We start from the raw sequence: 17,883 nt of genomic DNA on the forward strand, positions 1-17,883 counted from the left end.
TGGGAAGTTCTAGAAAGTGGAGGGAAAAGGGGGTGTGGGATTGTCACCATTGCAAATCCACATGGATTTATGGGTAGGGGAGGTGGGTGTAGAGGAGTGAGAAGTTGGACTCTAAGAAAAACAAGCATGTGATTTTCAAGCCAACAGATTTGACAAAGGCTGTGAAGTTGAACAGGCAATGCAAAAATAACAAGAAGGGGCCTAAAAAGAGTGGATAAACCATAAGCTATGCAAAAAGAAGCTTAATGCTAATTATATAGTGACAGAACAGGGCTTCTATGCTATGCTAAAAGTAGTATGTACACTAAATGCCTAATATAATTTGGAGTGTTAATATCAGGTGAATGATATTCATTTTGTTAGTGTTGCTATAAAATTTTTAATATGGCAAAGCAACATTAAAGGGGAGTTCCACCAATGTTTTCCATATACTTAACCTCTTGAGAAGCCCCAGTTTCTTGTTTCTAGAACTTCCCACTGTTTCTCATTGGCTATTTTCTGACATTGGGGTGTTTGTGCAGGCTTTATATGTTAGGCAAGTGTGTAATAAAACTAAGTTTTATTACACACTTCTATAACATAAGAATGGTTCGACCTGTTTGCATTGAAGTGCCTGCAGTTACTGAACAAAAAGCCTTGGTATGTAATAAGCCTGGGAATTTAAGGAGTTAAAGTGTAAGATTTAAACCTGTATTATGTAAGATTTCTTCATATTGAGAGAATTAGCATTACTGAGTCAGAAAAAGCTAAAATATGGTATTGCATGCCTCCCTGTAAAGCTTGAAATAATAATTTAAATTGTAGATCATTCACTTAAATCCTCAGAAGAAGCATCCTACACCAAGTTTTGACTGAGTTCTCTTTGAATTCTCTTTGATGCACTCCATATTCACAAAGCTTCTCAGAGTAGGAGCGCTGAACAGATCCTAGATCAGCACTCTTATTCCACGTTCTACATTTAAAGTCTCTAAAAGCTTCCTCACAGAAAGTAATTACATGGAATAATTATGAATACATTTCCTGAACCAGGAGACAATATTTTATGATACTTTTGAAAGAAAGTTTTGACCTGAAACATATTTTCTAAACCTCAATCATGGCGGAAGAGAACATATGGGGCACTGGGAGGCGAAAAGGTCCCAAAGGAAGCATATTGTGTTCAGATGTATCACTATTTCACTATTACCAACATTACATATACAACAACAGAAGACATGTAGGTTCACTGAGCATTGTGCATAGTAAATAAAACGGCTATATTTGTCCATTGGATATAAAAAGTCCATTGGACTTGATTACAGCACATAACGTAAATTTATAAGGCTTTACAGGGGCCGTTTGCCAAAGTCTAAACCTCTACAATGACTTTGCCTCTCCTAAGAAGCAGCTAACTTGGCTTCATGACGGGGCCCTGAAGGCTGAAGCTGAAGCAAATCGCCATGATAAATACGTATCCAAAGGCGAGCCGCCGCGCCTCCTGAATGCTAACGAAGCACACTTTTGTATGAGTGACAAGAGCCTACAATCTCTGTCACTCTCTGGGCCATGTAAATCCCAGGATGGTTTCAGACCCGCGGAAGGGCCCCTGCCCCTCACGTCTCGCCCAGCAACGGTCGCCATGGCAACCGGTGACTGAGGCATGTCTGGCCTTTTATGCTTTGTGCCAGTCATAAACGAAGATGAATCCATCAAAGCGCTTTATGGACAGCACACCAAGGGTGCAGAGCAATGAGCTAATACTTCTGACAACATAGTGCATGACAGTGGCCACATTAGGTCAAAACTGGCAGCCGGAACATTCTAAAGACAGAACAGAGGGTCTTTTTATTGGCATTTGGAGATGTAATTGGCCATCAAGTGCAGGGCAAGGCTTTATTCAGTGACATTTTTTCCCAACAGGGGTTTTCTGTGCAGTGGCGGAGAGGGTGAGCAGGGCGAGGTCTGAGAAAAGGGAGTCCACTCAAAAGAGACTCAAAAGACAACATAATAGTGCTGAGAGGCCATGGATCGGACTTTTGGCTTATCCAAAGCAGGAGACTGTTAAAGTATATATGCAGGAGTCATTAGGCTCAATGGAAGGGAGACTGGCTGTTTTTAAGACAACAAGGAAACTAAAGGGGAAGGCTATAGGGTCATTTCACACTAACACAGACTTCCATGCAAATCACTGAGTAATTTTTAAATAATAAAAAAAAATGAATGGGTATAAAAATACAACACTTTGAGCCCTGTTTCTAACGCTGGCGTATTGGGATTTTGGTTTGGCACAAGCATAGTTTTGCCCATAGAATCAGCACTTTTACATTTCCCTATTGGTTCATTCATCTTGAATGTTTGAGACAATGTAAACATTGTGTGAAATGGCTGAATGGACCAATTGAAATGCTCAAAATTTACTTGGAATAAAATCTCTTTATGTTAAAAGTTAAGAATGTTTCTGCTTCTCCTGTAAAGTTACTATTTGGGAATTTTTGTTAATTATTGCATTGTTACAACTATTAAAATGTGAAATCTATAAGATGATCAGATTATTCACTATTGACAGAAGTAATAAAACACATCTATTTTGTACAAAGGCACTACTGGGAAATTGTCATGCTGTGCCCCTTGCAGTCAAAAACCTTCTTTTGACTGGCTTTTTATGATTATATAAATTGGTATGTGTGTCAAATGTGTTGCAAAGATTTTTTTTTTCCTTTGAAAAACAGGCTAAGGTCTTCTGCAGCTTAGTTTTGTACGTCACAAATTGCATAGTTATGCATATACATAAATCTTTGATAATGTCCCCGCGGTCATTGGGCGGAAGGCAGGATGCACCCTGGACAGGTCACCAGTCCATCGCAGGGCAGACACACAGACATATACACTCACACCTAGGGGCAATTTTGTCCAGCTTTCCGGACTGCATGTCTTAGGAGGAAACCCACACAGGCACAGGGAGAACATGCAAACACCCACAGAGAGGACCTTGGCTGGGGAATCGAATCCAGATCCTTCTTACTGTGGGGTGACAGCGCTACCAACTGCACTGATTTTTGGTCGAATACTTCACGTTCAAAACATGATGAAACACTCATAGAACATCTGTGAATGTTGGAAGGGAGTATTAGTCCCTTTTGAGAAAATATAAGGTCAAAAAGGCCTATAAAATGGATTGTTTGGAAATTTTGTGTTGTATCTTCATATACTACATGCAGAAATTAGTTCATATATTTGAGCGAAAAATGCAGGAATCCTACACACAGCCTAAATACAAAATAATATAGAAAACTCACTATAATATGTAATGTCCAAAATGAAAGATTTATGCTCTGACATAAAAGGTTCAGCCACCAGTCAACATTTTGGGTCAGTTTAGTCATTCTGTAAGCTCAATATTTAAGATGCAATTTGTACCCAAAAAAAGGTTTTTATAAAAATTCTTAACTAAAACTAGTTTACTATAACTATTAAACTAGTAACTCTAAGTTTACATGAATTAAATAGATGTTTTTGCTTTTTTTTTTACCAGTTTATGTTAAATTCAGCAAATAAACAGTAATTATATAATTAAATATGTAGGAGTGGGTTCTCTGTAGGGGTTTTCTTGATTTTGTAAGTGAAAATAAGTTAGCACATCCAAACCTTTGCACATAACTGAAATGTACAGCTGGTCAAAATTAAAGTTCACTTATGAATAGAAACTTGAACACTGAAAATATGGTGACTGGATGCTGACTATTAGTGCTGTCTAATGCACTCAGCTGGAAAGAGTTTATTGGAGGCCAAACAGAAGTTGAGAAAAAAGAAGACACATTGACGTTTACTGTCTATATACATATGCTTTTACTTAAAAATGTTCTCAGACTCTTGCAAAGTTATCTGACAGGACAGTGCAAAACATTACAGTACAAAGTGAGAGATGTGCTCTGTAGAAATTTATTTCCCTCCTGTCGTGCGTCATCGAAGAACTGTATCAGGGGACTCATATTCAACATTATTCTTTAAAGACAGGTACATACTGGAGACACGTCAACAAGCTGTGCTGCTGAAAACTGAAACTAAAACTAAAATGAGAAACATTAGGAAAGTTTACAATTTTACTGACATGCAACAAACTGAAAAATAGGGGACAGCTACTGTACATGAGCCAGATAATAATACTTTATACAGTACATACACTGAAATATTAAAAGCTTAAGCCTAAGTGGTGAAAACTGCCACTTGTAATTTCATTTCCAGCTAAAAGAATATAAAAATAAAGCTAAACTAGGAAGGACCAAATTAATTGTGCTTGTGCATTTCAGCTAATGCAAGGAATATGAAAAAAAAGCCAATTTTTTTTTTCAAAGATCATTTCAAGAAACAATAAATTAGTGTAGCAAATACATTCCATGCTTTTTGTTATAAAAAATTACACCAATAACAACACCAATAAGATGCATTGGTATTTGATTAAGTAGTAGTAAACATTTCTAAGCATTTAAACGATGGAAATGAGAATCATACAACTCATCATCTGTATTTAGTCCTCTATTGCTACAGCAGACCAACTAAAAATGACAAAAATCAAGATGCAATATCACTTTGAGGACGTTTGGTTTCCATATCATGTTCCAGTTTTCAACAATAAGGAGTGCATTTAGGATAATATACTGAAAAAAATGCTTGTCCCTCTGGCTTTGCACCAAAAGCTTAGGCTCTTCTTAGAGCTTAAACATATATACGACCTGCAGTTCTATGGACTTTTGTAACGTTCCATTCACATTTCATCCTCTTCCCCATATTACTTGCTGGGCCTGATGGATCACTGTCTTGACAACATCCTTGCCAAAAATTAATTTGTGTGTACTAATGAAACTGTCATATTGCCAAGCCACAAATGGAAGGTTTACTGAAGTAGTAGTGTACAAGACAGATGTCTGATACAACAAATTTCATATAAGATCTTTCTAGTGGGTTCCCCAGTGACTGAACTAATAAGACTAAACGGACTTCCTCTGTAAATACACCTAAAAAACAACACAAAACACAAATGATTCATTTTCTGAAATTCAAATGCCCATTACTTTTGATGATGGGATCCTTTTAGCGCAAGGATAACAATGATGCAGGGGTCACCAATCCTTGTCCTGGAGTACCTCTGTCTTGCATATTTTAGTGCTTTTGCTGCTCCGATATATCCATTTTAAGTCAAACAGGGCTTGCTAATTAGCTGATTAGATAAGTTAGATGCATTGGAGCACAGATTCCCAACCCTGGTCCTGGAGTACCCCTTGTCCCACAAATTTTGTTTCCTTGCTCTAACATACCCACTTCAGCTCAGGAAGTGCTTGTTAATTAGCGGAAACGTTGAATCAGGTGTGTTAGGAGCAGGGAAAACTAAAATGTGTACTCCAGGACCAGGGTTGGGAACCACTTCATTAGAGCAAGCAACAAATACAGGGTAGGGGTACTCTAGATGCAGGCTCAGGAACCATTCATCTGGTGCTACGTAGGAGTGCGCAAGTTTCTGTTGGATAGTCCGCAAAACCTCAAACATAGCGCTCTCTCTGTCAGAGCCGGAGCATGAAAAAAACCTCATTGTCCGGACTGAGGGGGCTCTGGTGGGATGGGCCAGATGGAAGCTGACTCAGGAGGTCCAAGCTAGCACAGGGGCTTCGGGCCACACTACAGGCTCCCTCTGGGATGCCCCGCTCCTCAATGGGGCTTCCAGAAGACCTCAGAAGGCCTTGCAGCCTCTGCCTCTCCTGGGCCTGCCTGGCGCGGTTAGCAATGTAGCGAACACGGCTCTGGCTGCGTGAGGAGCTCCGCCTCAATGGGGGAGCCTCCTCTTCCTCCCCTTCTTCAGGTCCAGCTTCCGAGTCACGTCGTTGGGATGTGAAATCACTGCTCGTCAGTGGTTCCACATCAGTCAGCTGCTTCAGCCGCTCCGTCAGGTCATCCCGGGGTTCCTTCTTTTGTGCCCTGTGCTGACGGGTGGGCCTGGTAATGAAGCTGCGGCTGATGCTTCGGTACTTGCTGTCAAAGTTGCACACAATGTCATCAGATGTGAGATCACCCAGGCTCTTGGACTTGGAGCCAGCATCCGCATCTTTCATCAATAAAGAGGCTGCAGATCTTTTGGAGGAGGCAGACGACTGCTTCAAGCCCTCCATGTACAGCCTACTCCAAGTGTGACGCCGCTGCATTAGCCGGTTAGCATCATGTTCGCTGGACAGAGGCCTAGGCTGAAGCTCATCCGCTGGGTCACACATTTGCCCGTCGTGTAGATTGGGATTGGACTTGCTCTTGCTAACGCACACGGTCGTTGCCGAACGAGCCTGGGGAATCCAGCCGGCCTTAGCGGCCTGGCTGTCTGGACAGTCCCGGGCAGTAGCTCGAAGGCAAGTCAGGCTCTTTCTGGCCAGGTTGGGCAAGGAGAGGTCGATCACAGTGTCGCTGGAGGAGATGCTGGAGGAGGACGACACGCTATCCCGATGGCTGCCTGGATCCAGCTTGACCCAGAGTCGGTCGTTCACAGTTGCATCAATAGACACCTCAGGCACCACTGATGGCTCTTCGGTTGTCCTTACCTGCCCGACGCTTTTGGTCCTTCGGATGGGGGTCCTGGGACCGGGCTGTGAGCCTCGCCCCACATCCCTGTCAAACAAGGCCTTTAGGGCCTGCACCCTCTGAGCTGTAGCGGGATCAGCTGCAGTCTCTGTCTCTAAAGTCCGTCCTGTCTTAACAGCAACACTCGTGGCATCCTCTACCCTATTTCTTACAGAACATACTGCCTCAACTCCTGCTTGCTCTGGCACAAGGGGCTTATTGCTCCCAATATCAAGGTAATTCATGGACAGAGGACTGCTGAAGTGGTCTTCCCCACTGCTTATGTTGGGGGAAAGACAGTGTGCAGGAACGGGGAGCTGCAAAATGTCCTCATTTGTTTTTACAGGGCTATGGATGTCCTTCTTGGAAGTGGGTGTTATTGCTGTAGATGGTGGACGTGAACTAAAAGAGTGATTGGGGCAATGTGGTGAGGTATCGGCTGGACTGCTCATTGACGTCAAAGGAGTTTTCTCCTGAAATTCTTCAGCAATGGATTCCAGGAGGTGCACAGAAGGAGTGGGTCTCTGCACTGTGGAATGGTCTGCAAGAGCAAGACAAAAGGACAATGCTGAAGACTTTAACATAGTTTGTCTTCAACCCTGGTCCAGGAGAGCTACTTTCCTTCAGAGTTAAGTTCCAACCTGAATCCAATAAGCTGCCCCGCCGCTTATTTAACGCTAATACATCTGATCCAGCCAATCAGGAACTTGGGAGGTTGATTAGCTGGAGCAGATTTGGCAAACTGTGGTCGGAACAAGGCTCTGCAGAAAGGTAGCTCTAAAAGACCAGGGTTGGAGACCACTGCTTTAATGTAACATTTAAATGTACTGTTACTGTCATAAGAAAACTCTGTACCTCTGAATGAAATTTAGTTATTAGATTTTCTAATGACAGAAACAAGTAAACAATAAGAACAGAAAAAAACAGATTAGCAGTAGGTCATCTTGTGCACATAAATCAAAACACCTTAAATGTGTATCACAGTTCATGAATAGCCATAATGGCAGACAAGCAGATGAAACATCAGACACAGATGTGTAGCAACATGCCTGCATCATATACAAGACTACACTCATAAAACATAAATGTAAATATGAATAAAATAATACAAAAAAGTGTAATGTAAACTGTAATGAATGTAAAACAAGTTGAAATAGACGCGTTGCATCACATGACATCATGCAGATGGGCAAATTTAGATTTTAAAAAGATCAAGAAAATAATAACGTCGTTGGCGAACTCACCAAGTAAGCACAAGGCAAGACACAAGCAACATACACATTGGAAACACATGAGCACGGAGGGCAAGTTTACCTGGCTTTGGTCAGCCTCTCAGTTTTGCACTAAGGACAGAGAGCATGCAAGAAGGAAGGAACAAACAAATAGTTTAAACAGAGCTCAAGGAACCAAAAGAGAAGTCATCAGAAACAAAACGTGGAAGGGTGGATAATCAAGGAGAAAGGTTTTGAACAGATTGATTTTGCTGTGTAAGAATAAAAGAAGTTACAGACAGCTAGACCATGTATTTCAAGGTAAATTGTTTTGAAGGACATGCAACAATTATTTTTAAGTGATTAAAACCGAGAGAAATAGCACTCAAATTTGGATGCACTCATGATCAAGAAACCAAACTTTTGAAATAAGCCTTTAACAATATCTAACTTTTTGGCTTAACCCTGCCTTTCCACGCCAAGAGCGAGTGACCATTGCACTAAATCACCAATTACAAACTACACACATGTACAACTCAAAAACGACTCCATTCTGTACTACTAGCCTGTAAAATGCTTAAAATGTGATTCTACTCATTACTTTTTGAAGGCCTATATTGAAAATAAAAATATACATTTTTTTTGTGTTTGTCGTCTGACTGCAAACACTAATAGAAAAAGCTGTTCAGGAAATTCTGACTGTTTCTAGACTGAAGCACCACATGGAACTCAGGCATCAAGACTAAGAATTTGTTTACTTAACACTGTATGTGAACTCGTTGTGTAATACTCACTTCCTGCTGCAAACACTGCACAGGAAGCACACCGAGAGTAAAAGACAGTTGTGGCTATAAAACTGTCCCGAGGGCTGAGGAACAGCTGGGCTGCATTAGCAAAAAAGGGGGTGGAGGACAGAAACATCTCCCCCGCTACTTATGTAAGAGTTTATGACTGCACTTACGTCAGATTACACAATGTCACTTTTGTAGCACTTCATAAAGAAAACATCTGCAAATTTGATATCTGCTATCAGATTTTACCAGTTCATATATAATATTCCACCTAATGTAGTACATAAAACTGAGTGTAATTTTATCTGGTTGGTAAAAGCACCAGACATTCACAGACCAAAAGGTTTTGATTACATGAGCGCTATTTAATTACAGATTTTACACTGGCTCGATATCTTTTTTGGGACTGCAGAGGGGTTTTGCCTTTGCTGTACCACTTTTCATATATCAATGCCAGAATCATCTGATAAATCATATACAGACTAATATATGTTTAAACAACAGGCACCGTGTAAATCATTATATGCTGTAAAACTCATTTTACTATGGTTATAAAATTTACTGGGGAGTCCAAATAGACAACAATAAGAATCTATCTACTGGGATCTACTAAAGTGTGCTACTAATGGACTGTAGCTAGACTATTAGTGCTAATCTTGAAACTTACCTGTAAATTTAGACTATATAGATATGACCTAGACAATAGAGGCTGCTATTCATTTTTCCCATATCTTTATATTTATATTACACTACCATTCAAAAGTTTTGAATCCCTGTGTTTTTAAAAATGTATAAAATGATGCAAATATGTAATAGTGAGCAGTATACAGGCCGAAATTCTCCCTCTTGCATGAGTTTTGTTAGGACTGTTATGCTGGTATGCCACAAAAAAGCGGAGATAACGCAACATACAAACAGAGCACGCCAAGCTAACTTTACCATCACTGGATGGGTGACTAGGCCAGGGATGTTCCATCATGCTTCAAATTAAAATGAAATTACTTTCCACTGTCTAGTCTGTTGTGTCTTAAATAGTCCACTTAGGTTAGCCTTAGCCCAACATGGACACCAGACTGTTTAGGCCTGGCTGAAAAGTCGCCTGTAGACCAGCTGGTACTGACACCATCTATAACTGCAATATTTTTCAAATTCCAGCAGCCAATCGAAGGCAAGATAAGACGTACGTATGAGACAGAAGACTGAAAAATTCAGCAAAGCTAAAATTGGCTTCTTATTCGAATCGCCTGCTCCACCTTAAATGGTGCAACAGTTACATTCAAGTAGAATGTAACTGCTGTTCCATTTAAGGTGGCATGGACAAAAAATTGAAACAAAAAGCTGCCAAATGAAAAGCCAGCTTCAGCACTGTAGAAATCCAGATATGACTGAAGATTTTTTGCCAGAAAGTAGCCCTGACGTAAAGTGGCATCCCAGAAAAATAAGCCAATCTGATTATTTTCGATTATCAGCAGAGTAGAAGATGGTTTCATAGTAACTGAGAAAGCTGTACAGCCTTGAAAATGAACTTTAAAATGAATATGCCTCATATTAGAAAGGCAGTGACCAAATATTACTGATCAAATAGCCATTTATTGTTACTTTCACAGAAATACTATAAATAAATAATTACACTTAAATACTTAATAATATTTACCATTATTTATGTTCAAAACTACCCCTTACTGTACATTTTGGTGTCCAGTTCATAACATTTCAGTTTACCCTGTGCAAGTTAAATAACAATTACTATATGACGAGTGATTCCAAACTTTCGAATAGTAGTGCACATTTATGGCATTTGGAAAATGCTCTAATCCAGAGCGACTTGCAATACTCTCATGTTACAGAAGTAAGAAAACGCAGGAGTCTTGTCCAAGGATTCTTTTTGGTATAGAGTGGTGTTTTTGCCTAGGAGGGCAATTAACCCCATACTGCCACATGAAGGGCAGTGACATTACCGGCTATGCTATATTAATTAGAACTTTTCATTTATAATTCATTTAAAGATTCTCAAAGTTTTGTAAAACAGAGGCAGTTTAAACTCTCATGCCAGTGTGGTCACTGTCAAGATCAATTTCACTGAAGAACATTATCCTACTGTTCTCCTCCCGATGGTATGTAAACCAAACTTAAAATGTGTCATAAGGAAAATGTCTCATAAGTGGACACTGGATAGGGTGTTCCATATCCATTAGCCATAAATGTACTCCCATCTGACCTCTGTGCAGATCAGCTACGGGTACAGAAAGTATCCACCACTTCTACAAAGGATTCAGATGCCAAAGCAGACAGATGGAATCTGCTAATGGGAGAGAGGGGGGGTCCATTACAGGCTTCGGGGTCCACTACAGCACTGTAATCAACTAGATCTTGGGAGACCTTCCAGGAAGCTACTTTGATCTTACCAGCAAAGAATAAGGGGGATTTACTGCGGATCTCTTCCATTTTTTGGGCAAACAGCGCATTCATCTCCCTCTGCAGCGTCCCCACTGCCCGCTTCCGGTTGTCCATCACCTGTGGTGGAATCACTGGTGGCAGGTCCAGACTGTCCAGACTACTGCAGCTGCTCCAGTGGCCGTTGGAAAGGCTTTTACCATCGTTCACAGGGCTAGCAGCCCTGCAGTTGCTGCCATAATTTGGTGGGGCAAGACCCTGCCTGCACAAGCTAGTTTTGCTGTCTGGTACAGGAGGAGCTGGGGTGGCAGGCGGCTGAAGACGCCTGCGAGGTACGCTGCATGAGCGAGCATTTCTGGCCGAAGCATCCTGAACAGGGGGACGGGTCGGAGCACCCAGTGTTTGTCTAGCTTTTGATCGAACCCTAGGCATTGGAATAGGCTTGGAGGATTGAACCTTAGGCTCAAGATCAGGTTTTGATTGCTTTGACTGCTCAGGTTGAGCCAAGGCTTGAGGTTTGGGGCCAGGCTCTGGCTGGACCTGCCGAGTGGCTATGGGAGACAAAGATGCCCTTTCTGGCCTAGAAGTGGGCTGGCCTGCACTGCGAGGGGCTGCTCGTTACCTTCCTCTCCAAGTCGGGACTCTCCTTTGACCCAATCACACACTTGATGCAATTGGATGTCATTCCTACACGACCAGAGCTGTTGACTGCGACACGGGCAAAGACGCCCTGCTTCTCCTCCAGTGGATCCTGCAACCTCAACCTGTTGGCTCTCCTCAGAGGCTCGCTCATTGCCCCCCTGTTATAGAAGGGCTTGGCCCGAGGCTCGGGGCGGAAGAACGCAGCCTTACCTTTGCTGTCGTCCGGGTGGAGCTGCCCATTGGTGCCATGCTCCCACTGTTGCGCCGCCGAAGCCGCCGCATCCCCATTGGGGTGGGCGGCCGGGCCCTCCTCCGACTCGCGCTCCTCGCTGGCTCCCTCCGAACTGCAGTCTTTGGTGTCGATGGAGATCTCGGGGAAGCCGCGCTTGACTTTGGGTTGGCCCTTTGTGGGCGCGCTGGCCGTACGACGAAGCAGGTGGGCGCCAAAGGGTGGTTTACGGCCGCGCAGCGCAGCAGCATGGCTGTCCAGAGAAGCCTGCTTTGGGTTTCTGTGAAACAGCCCTTTTATACCGCTGGCTGCCCGCACCTGAAACGGGAAAGGCAGCATGAGTCTCTGGAGACTTCAGGGAACAACAATTACCTGGAAATGGCTTCTTGAGAAAATTCTAGGGACAGCCTAAAGTAAAGAGTACAGAAAATGAGCAGGCAGTGATCTTGTGCCAGGTGTTAGGTGTATATGATAAGTAATCATGCTACAGATAGAAGTTAATACTTTAAAATGCTAAAATCTTCAACAATTACCTACTTTAAAAAGTCAAACTGGCTAGTTTGTCACAGTAAATTTGACTCATTTGTTCAAGATAATGGAGTAGCTAAGGCATTTTCTAAATAAAGATAGCGAGACAGAAAATTCTGGTACCATGTAAAATGATAATGGAAAAAGGAACAGTTAGTGTTTCAACAGTGTTACTTAAACATAAGCAGCTCTTCATCCAAAAATGCTTAGAAGGCTAAAAGAGATACAAGCTATCAGGTACTGTATCAGGAGCATGACCTCACTCATATTAATAGTTCCATTATTTAATTCATATGGCTGGCCCTTACCAGAATTTATTCATTGATAGTAACATTATACATTTTTGGGTGAAGGTTTCCATTAAGTTGTTGCTTTGGTACATACTGAAAATAACATTGTTTGCACAAACAGCAAGACAAGTGCATGACCTACTGAAACGCACAAAACAGACTATTTTTCACACAATTCATTTGTGTGATGCATATTTGACCGAGTGTAAACATAGAACTGAGCTAAATGGAAATGGAGACCAAGGTGGAAATGCAATGAGGTACAGAGATTCATTGGTGGGACTAGACATTGAAATGTTGGATAAAAATGACACTGGGTTATCTGTTCTTCACACTGAAAGTGATAGTTTGATTAATTTAGCCTGAAATAATAAATGTTACTTTCCTACTTACTACTAATTTCTAGTCTTGCGGGGCCAGATGTGATCTCGTAATGAGAAAATCTGGGGGCAGCCATGAGAAATTTTGGGCTAAATGTATGTGGGAACAAACCGAGTGTGAAATTGCTAAAAAAATGATGTCTTGTGAAGACAGAGGTCAAAGTTTGGGGGGCAATGATGCGCTGTCATTAGCAGACGGATGGAACGTAAGTAAGCATGGCTGAAAAATCCCACCAAGAGAGCTCCAATTAAGCATGTGTCACATTTGCGGAGTACATGTGGTAAAAATAAATTTCACCTCTTGTAAAAGAATAACAGTTCTTTTAGCTAATGTTAGTGATTCGCTGGCTAGCTTGTTTTGCTTGTGTTATCAATTGTACTCTGGATGTTAAAAGAGCGGGTTTAACAAGTTGCCCCTAGATGGGCGTTTTAGCTACAAGATCACATCTGGCCCCATGAGAGTAACTGATTACTTGAACCATATGCGCAGTGTATTTATCATACGTATATGAAGATGAGCATATAAGAGCAATTCATTCACGCTGCTGTACATTCTGCAAGGCATTGCACCCAATGTCATTTCATGAACCATGTCAAAGTAGATCCATGTAAAATGTGCTTAATATATTGACCATCTCCTCAGCAAACGCAACTGTGATGTGCCAAGGTGTACAGGTAAAGGGTTAAGGAAGTGACGTTCTCTGTGCATTGTATTAGTTCAGTTCAAACAGCCAACTGTAGCTAGAGAAGATTTATGTTAAATCTACCTAATCTATCTTTTTATGTAGTAGGGATGTGCATTTCAAGTAGTTTTAAGTATCTGCAGGAGTTTATGAACAGAAATCAGGCTAACCACATGAATTCATGGAAAAACTTGGGCAAAATTAACATAAGAAGGGCTGTAGCTGATAGGGCTGAGGCTTACTCTTTTAGGTGATAGCTCTGATCTTAACAGGCTAAAAAAAAAATTAGTAGCACCAAAATTTCACAGCAAGCAACTGTCATACTGGCTAAAACCGTATATGGAAAAACAATGTATTTGCTTTAGATATATTTGCATGCATTTTTAAAATATTCTAATTCATTATACATTATTATATATTTTGCACAATACAAATATATATATATATATATATATATATATATATATATATATATATATATATATATATATATATATCGCTACATAATATATATATATATGTTGAAGAAAACCTCATATCCCCAAAATGGTAACTTTACAAGAGAAGGAAAAAACCTTCTCCAGATTTTTTCCCACGTCATTTTGGGTCATTTCTTTTGAAAAGAAGTGGGTGAAAATTACTTGAACAAAAGAGACACAAAGTTTTGTTGTATACAGCATATATTTCCACTATTATTTAGTTTAAACATATACATATATATATATATATATATATATATATATATATATATATATACATACTCACGTCTGTGTGCATATATACGTTAAAAATATATTGTGTAAACATATGTTTACACTAATAAAAATCAAATACATTCAAACAATTTGTTTAAAATAAATGTATTTTACTCAAAACATACATTTCCACTTAATGTATAAAAAAAAATAAAAAAAATTATGTATTAAGATGTGTAATGTTTTATAAATAATGTATTTAGAATATATTTAGATATCACTAATATATTACAGTACATTTGTTATATATTTTACTGGACAATGTGTTGATACTTATTTTTTCTAAATAAATACTCAACTAATGATTTCAGTGTTCTAATACTGACACTTTGAATGGTTAACTAAGTATTTAAGTACCTGTGCACATCCCTACTATCTAGCTTGTCTTTTTTAAACAGAACACTCAATATATTCAAATTTACTCTAAGTGAAGCATAACCAGGAGCAAAATACCAAAGACCATGTATATGACCCCAATTTGGGTAATCTATCAATTTGGTAACTACAAACAGTGCAACAACAGACTGGTTACATCCACAAAGGATACATCTGCTGATCCAAACAATATTAAAACACCCAGCTAAATCCTCATCTCACAAAACAGAACACAATAAAGAATACCTGGGAAGCTCCAGCTCTTCATCACCACAACAAAACGTCAGACTGTGACTGAATAAGCATTGTCCGGCATGCTTTCTGATATTACAGACATGGGGACAGTGCGCTCATACGCTTAAAGCTCTGCCACACGGAATGCCCTGATATTGCTAACAAGGCATCCGAGGCCGTATTGCAGACTGAGAATCTCCTGAGTTAAGTGAAATAAGAGGAGGCGTTGTCTCCCCTGGAACGCAGTGTCTGATGCTTTTTTTTCCCCTCCGATCGCCTGCAGCAAGGAACAGGGACACTGGATCTGCTTAGGGGTCGAATGAGAATGCTGGCGAGGTATAGGCAGTCACAATTATGTCACAACTCATTTTTGCATGAGTTGGCAAGGTTGAATGCTAGCACATGAGGCCAGGCTTGGTTGTTCACTTGAGAGGGGGGCGGGGCACAGGGGTTTGGGGGAGGGGTCATGTGGCACATGCAGGGTGCTGATTGCGTCTCACTACACCTGAAGTTTGAGCGACAGCGTCAGGGCTCCTAACACTTTCCTGCCTCTAAAGACAGCTTTTGGACTAAGCTGGTTGCACTGAAAGCAGAAAGAGAAATAGAGAAAGAGAGAGAGGGGTCAGAGACAGGAGGAGAAAGAGAGAGAGAGAGTGAGAGAAAAAGAGAGAGGGGGGAAGACTATACAAAGAGAGAGAAAACTAAACAAAGACAAACATATCTGTAATCATCAGAATAAAATGGAGACAGTTTATGAAAAATGGCAAAAAAGGGCAGCATTAAGGTGCATATGAACGAACTTAACACTTCATTTAACCATCTAGTTTGATCACTGAAAAGTAATTTGTGAAAATGACGTAGGCCGAAATTGCTACTGTTGAAATGAATAAAGTGACGTAGTTACTATGATCAGCCAAAACGCTGTCTGTTGTAATATTTAATGCTTACTCAAATCTTTAGCATTCCATGGCAACTCACCTGTCTGGTGATATCCTGGATTTCCATTTTAAAAATTCAAGCGTAAACTTTATTTATGCACTCATGCAAACTTTTAAAATTTGTAGTTCAAACTGCTTTTTAGTTACGAATTCTTAAAAGTTTGCCCCAAGCAAGGTCTGAATGGCTAATCTTTTAGTCAAAACAGCGATTAAGTTCATTTGTCAGGAGATTAGATACAAGATAATGCACTTGCAAAGAGAAGCAGAAAGTCAAAGGAAAATAAGTGGGAAAAAATACTTTTGGAGTTCAAAAAATTGTTAGAAGACCTGGAGAAAATGAGACTCCTAATAACCATGCAAGACCTGGGAGTCCACCAAAACTGCCACCATCAAGGAAAACAGTGCTTGAAACATTCATCTCCGAGAGAGCTCCAATCAAATCGAGCTCCACACTAGCTTCAGTCTTATTTTTCTATTAAATATGTTTTTTCTGCTTTTTTTTCCCTGATGCTAGACAATGAAAAACTTGTACTTATTGCCTTACTGACAGTCTCTGACTGTATTTTGAGAAAATATAGGGTCAAAAAAAGGACTCAAATGCATTTTTAGTTGCACACATTAATAATTCACAGGTTTGATTGAAATGTAGGAATACAAATGCAACATTCCAGCTTCATTTACTTGAATTGCTTCATTAAAAAATCCAGGATGTGACCAGTCAAGCCCTAGGTGAGGTGCCAGGGAACGACCCTTTACTCTTTTACAGTAACATTAAAGACAGAAGGCATGGAATTGAAAAGGTAATTTCTTATCTCTATTTCCAGCCACTTATGTAACAGATTATATTATGTAAGAAAATGTCCCCAAGAATAAAAAAGAAAAGGGCAAAGTACCCATGTATTAATATATTAAAATACAAACAGAATTTGAGTACAAGGGGTAAAGAAACAGTCTGGACAAAGAGAAGCAAATAAATAAAGAAACACTAAGCTGCATGACAAGGAGAACTATGTTGAAATGTTCTTGTACCTCCTTATAAACACTGGAGTACCTACCTTACCAGTGATGTCATTTACAGCCACATGAACAAAGATCGACGCCTCCTCCATCCCTTCTAAATACACATGGCGGTAACCTGCAGCACAAAAATCAGCCCTCTCATCAGCTACTGAACTGACAGCCACTAGCTGACATACAAAAAGGAGGAAGTCGATTCGAACACAGAGGAAAATGAACGAGCAGTGAAGTAATGGATACCTGGGATCATGCTGTTGAAGGCGATGGTCCTCTGGCCAATGAAATCTTGGCCAATGGGGTCGTGATCCCAAACCAGAAAACGCACAAGTGCAATCTCCGGCATGTGTACAGTGAAGACCAGGGTTTCCTCCCACATCGGGTTGAACCCTGAGAGAGAGAGAGAGAGAGAGAGAGAGAGAGAGAGAGAGAGAGAGAGAGAGAGAGAGATGGGTAAGGCAGAGACAGAAGGCAGAGTGAAAAAGGCATAAGGGGAGTGAAAGAGATATAAGGCAGAGAAAGACAAAAAGAAAGAGAGGTAGAGAGAGAGAAAAGATAAAGAAAAGGAGATAAAAGGTGGATAGAAAAAAGAAAGAAGGCAGAGTAAGAGAACATGAGACATAAGGCAGAGAGAGAAAGAAGGCAGTGAGATAAGGCAGAGTGAGAGAAAGAAGAGGGAGACCAAGAGAGACCAAAAGAGACCAATAAGGCAGAGAGAGAAAGGAGAGAGAGAGAAGTGGAAAACAAGTCAAAACTGATTTTTCAGCATTCATGAATAATTCAGCTGGTTAGTGTCTGAGTGATACAGTTCACCAGTGCTAGCGTCATGCATAATACACCCTCCAC

General features: G+C 40.5%; 1 protein-coding gene across 4 annotated transcripts in view; it reads right to left on the reverse strand.

The window, feature by feature from the left end:
* Positions 1-3,808: 3,808 nt before the first annotated feature.
* The window catches only part of plch2a (phospholipase C, eta 2a), a 221,437-nt gene continuing 207,362 nt past the window's right edge, over positions 3,809-17,883 (reverse strand). For all 4 annotated transcript variants that reach the window (XM_036579011.1, XM_036579012.1, XM_036579013.1 and 1 more), the window contains 4 exons: positions 17,281-17,427; positions 17,079-17,158; positions 11,822-12,158; positions 3,809-7,114 (listed from right to left, as the gene is read on the reverse strand). In XM_036579011.1, coding sequence (XP_036434904.1) covers positions 5,535-7,114; positions 11,822-12,158; positions 17,079-17,158; positions 17,281-17,427 — 2,144 coding nt within the window. In that variant the 3' untranslated portion in view covers positions 3,809-5,534. The remainder of the gene's footprint in view (positions 7,115-11,821; positions 12,159-17,078; positions 17,159-17,280; positions 17,428-17,883) is intronic.

This window comes from Colossoma macropomum, unplaced genomic scaffold (genome assembly GCF_904425465.1).
Source record: "Colossoma macropomum unplaced genomic scaffold, Colossoma_macropomum, whole genome shotgun sequence".
Taxonomy (NCBI): Eukaryota; Metazoa; Chordata; class Actinopteri; order Characiformes; family Serrasalmidae; genus Colossoma; species Colossoma macropomum.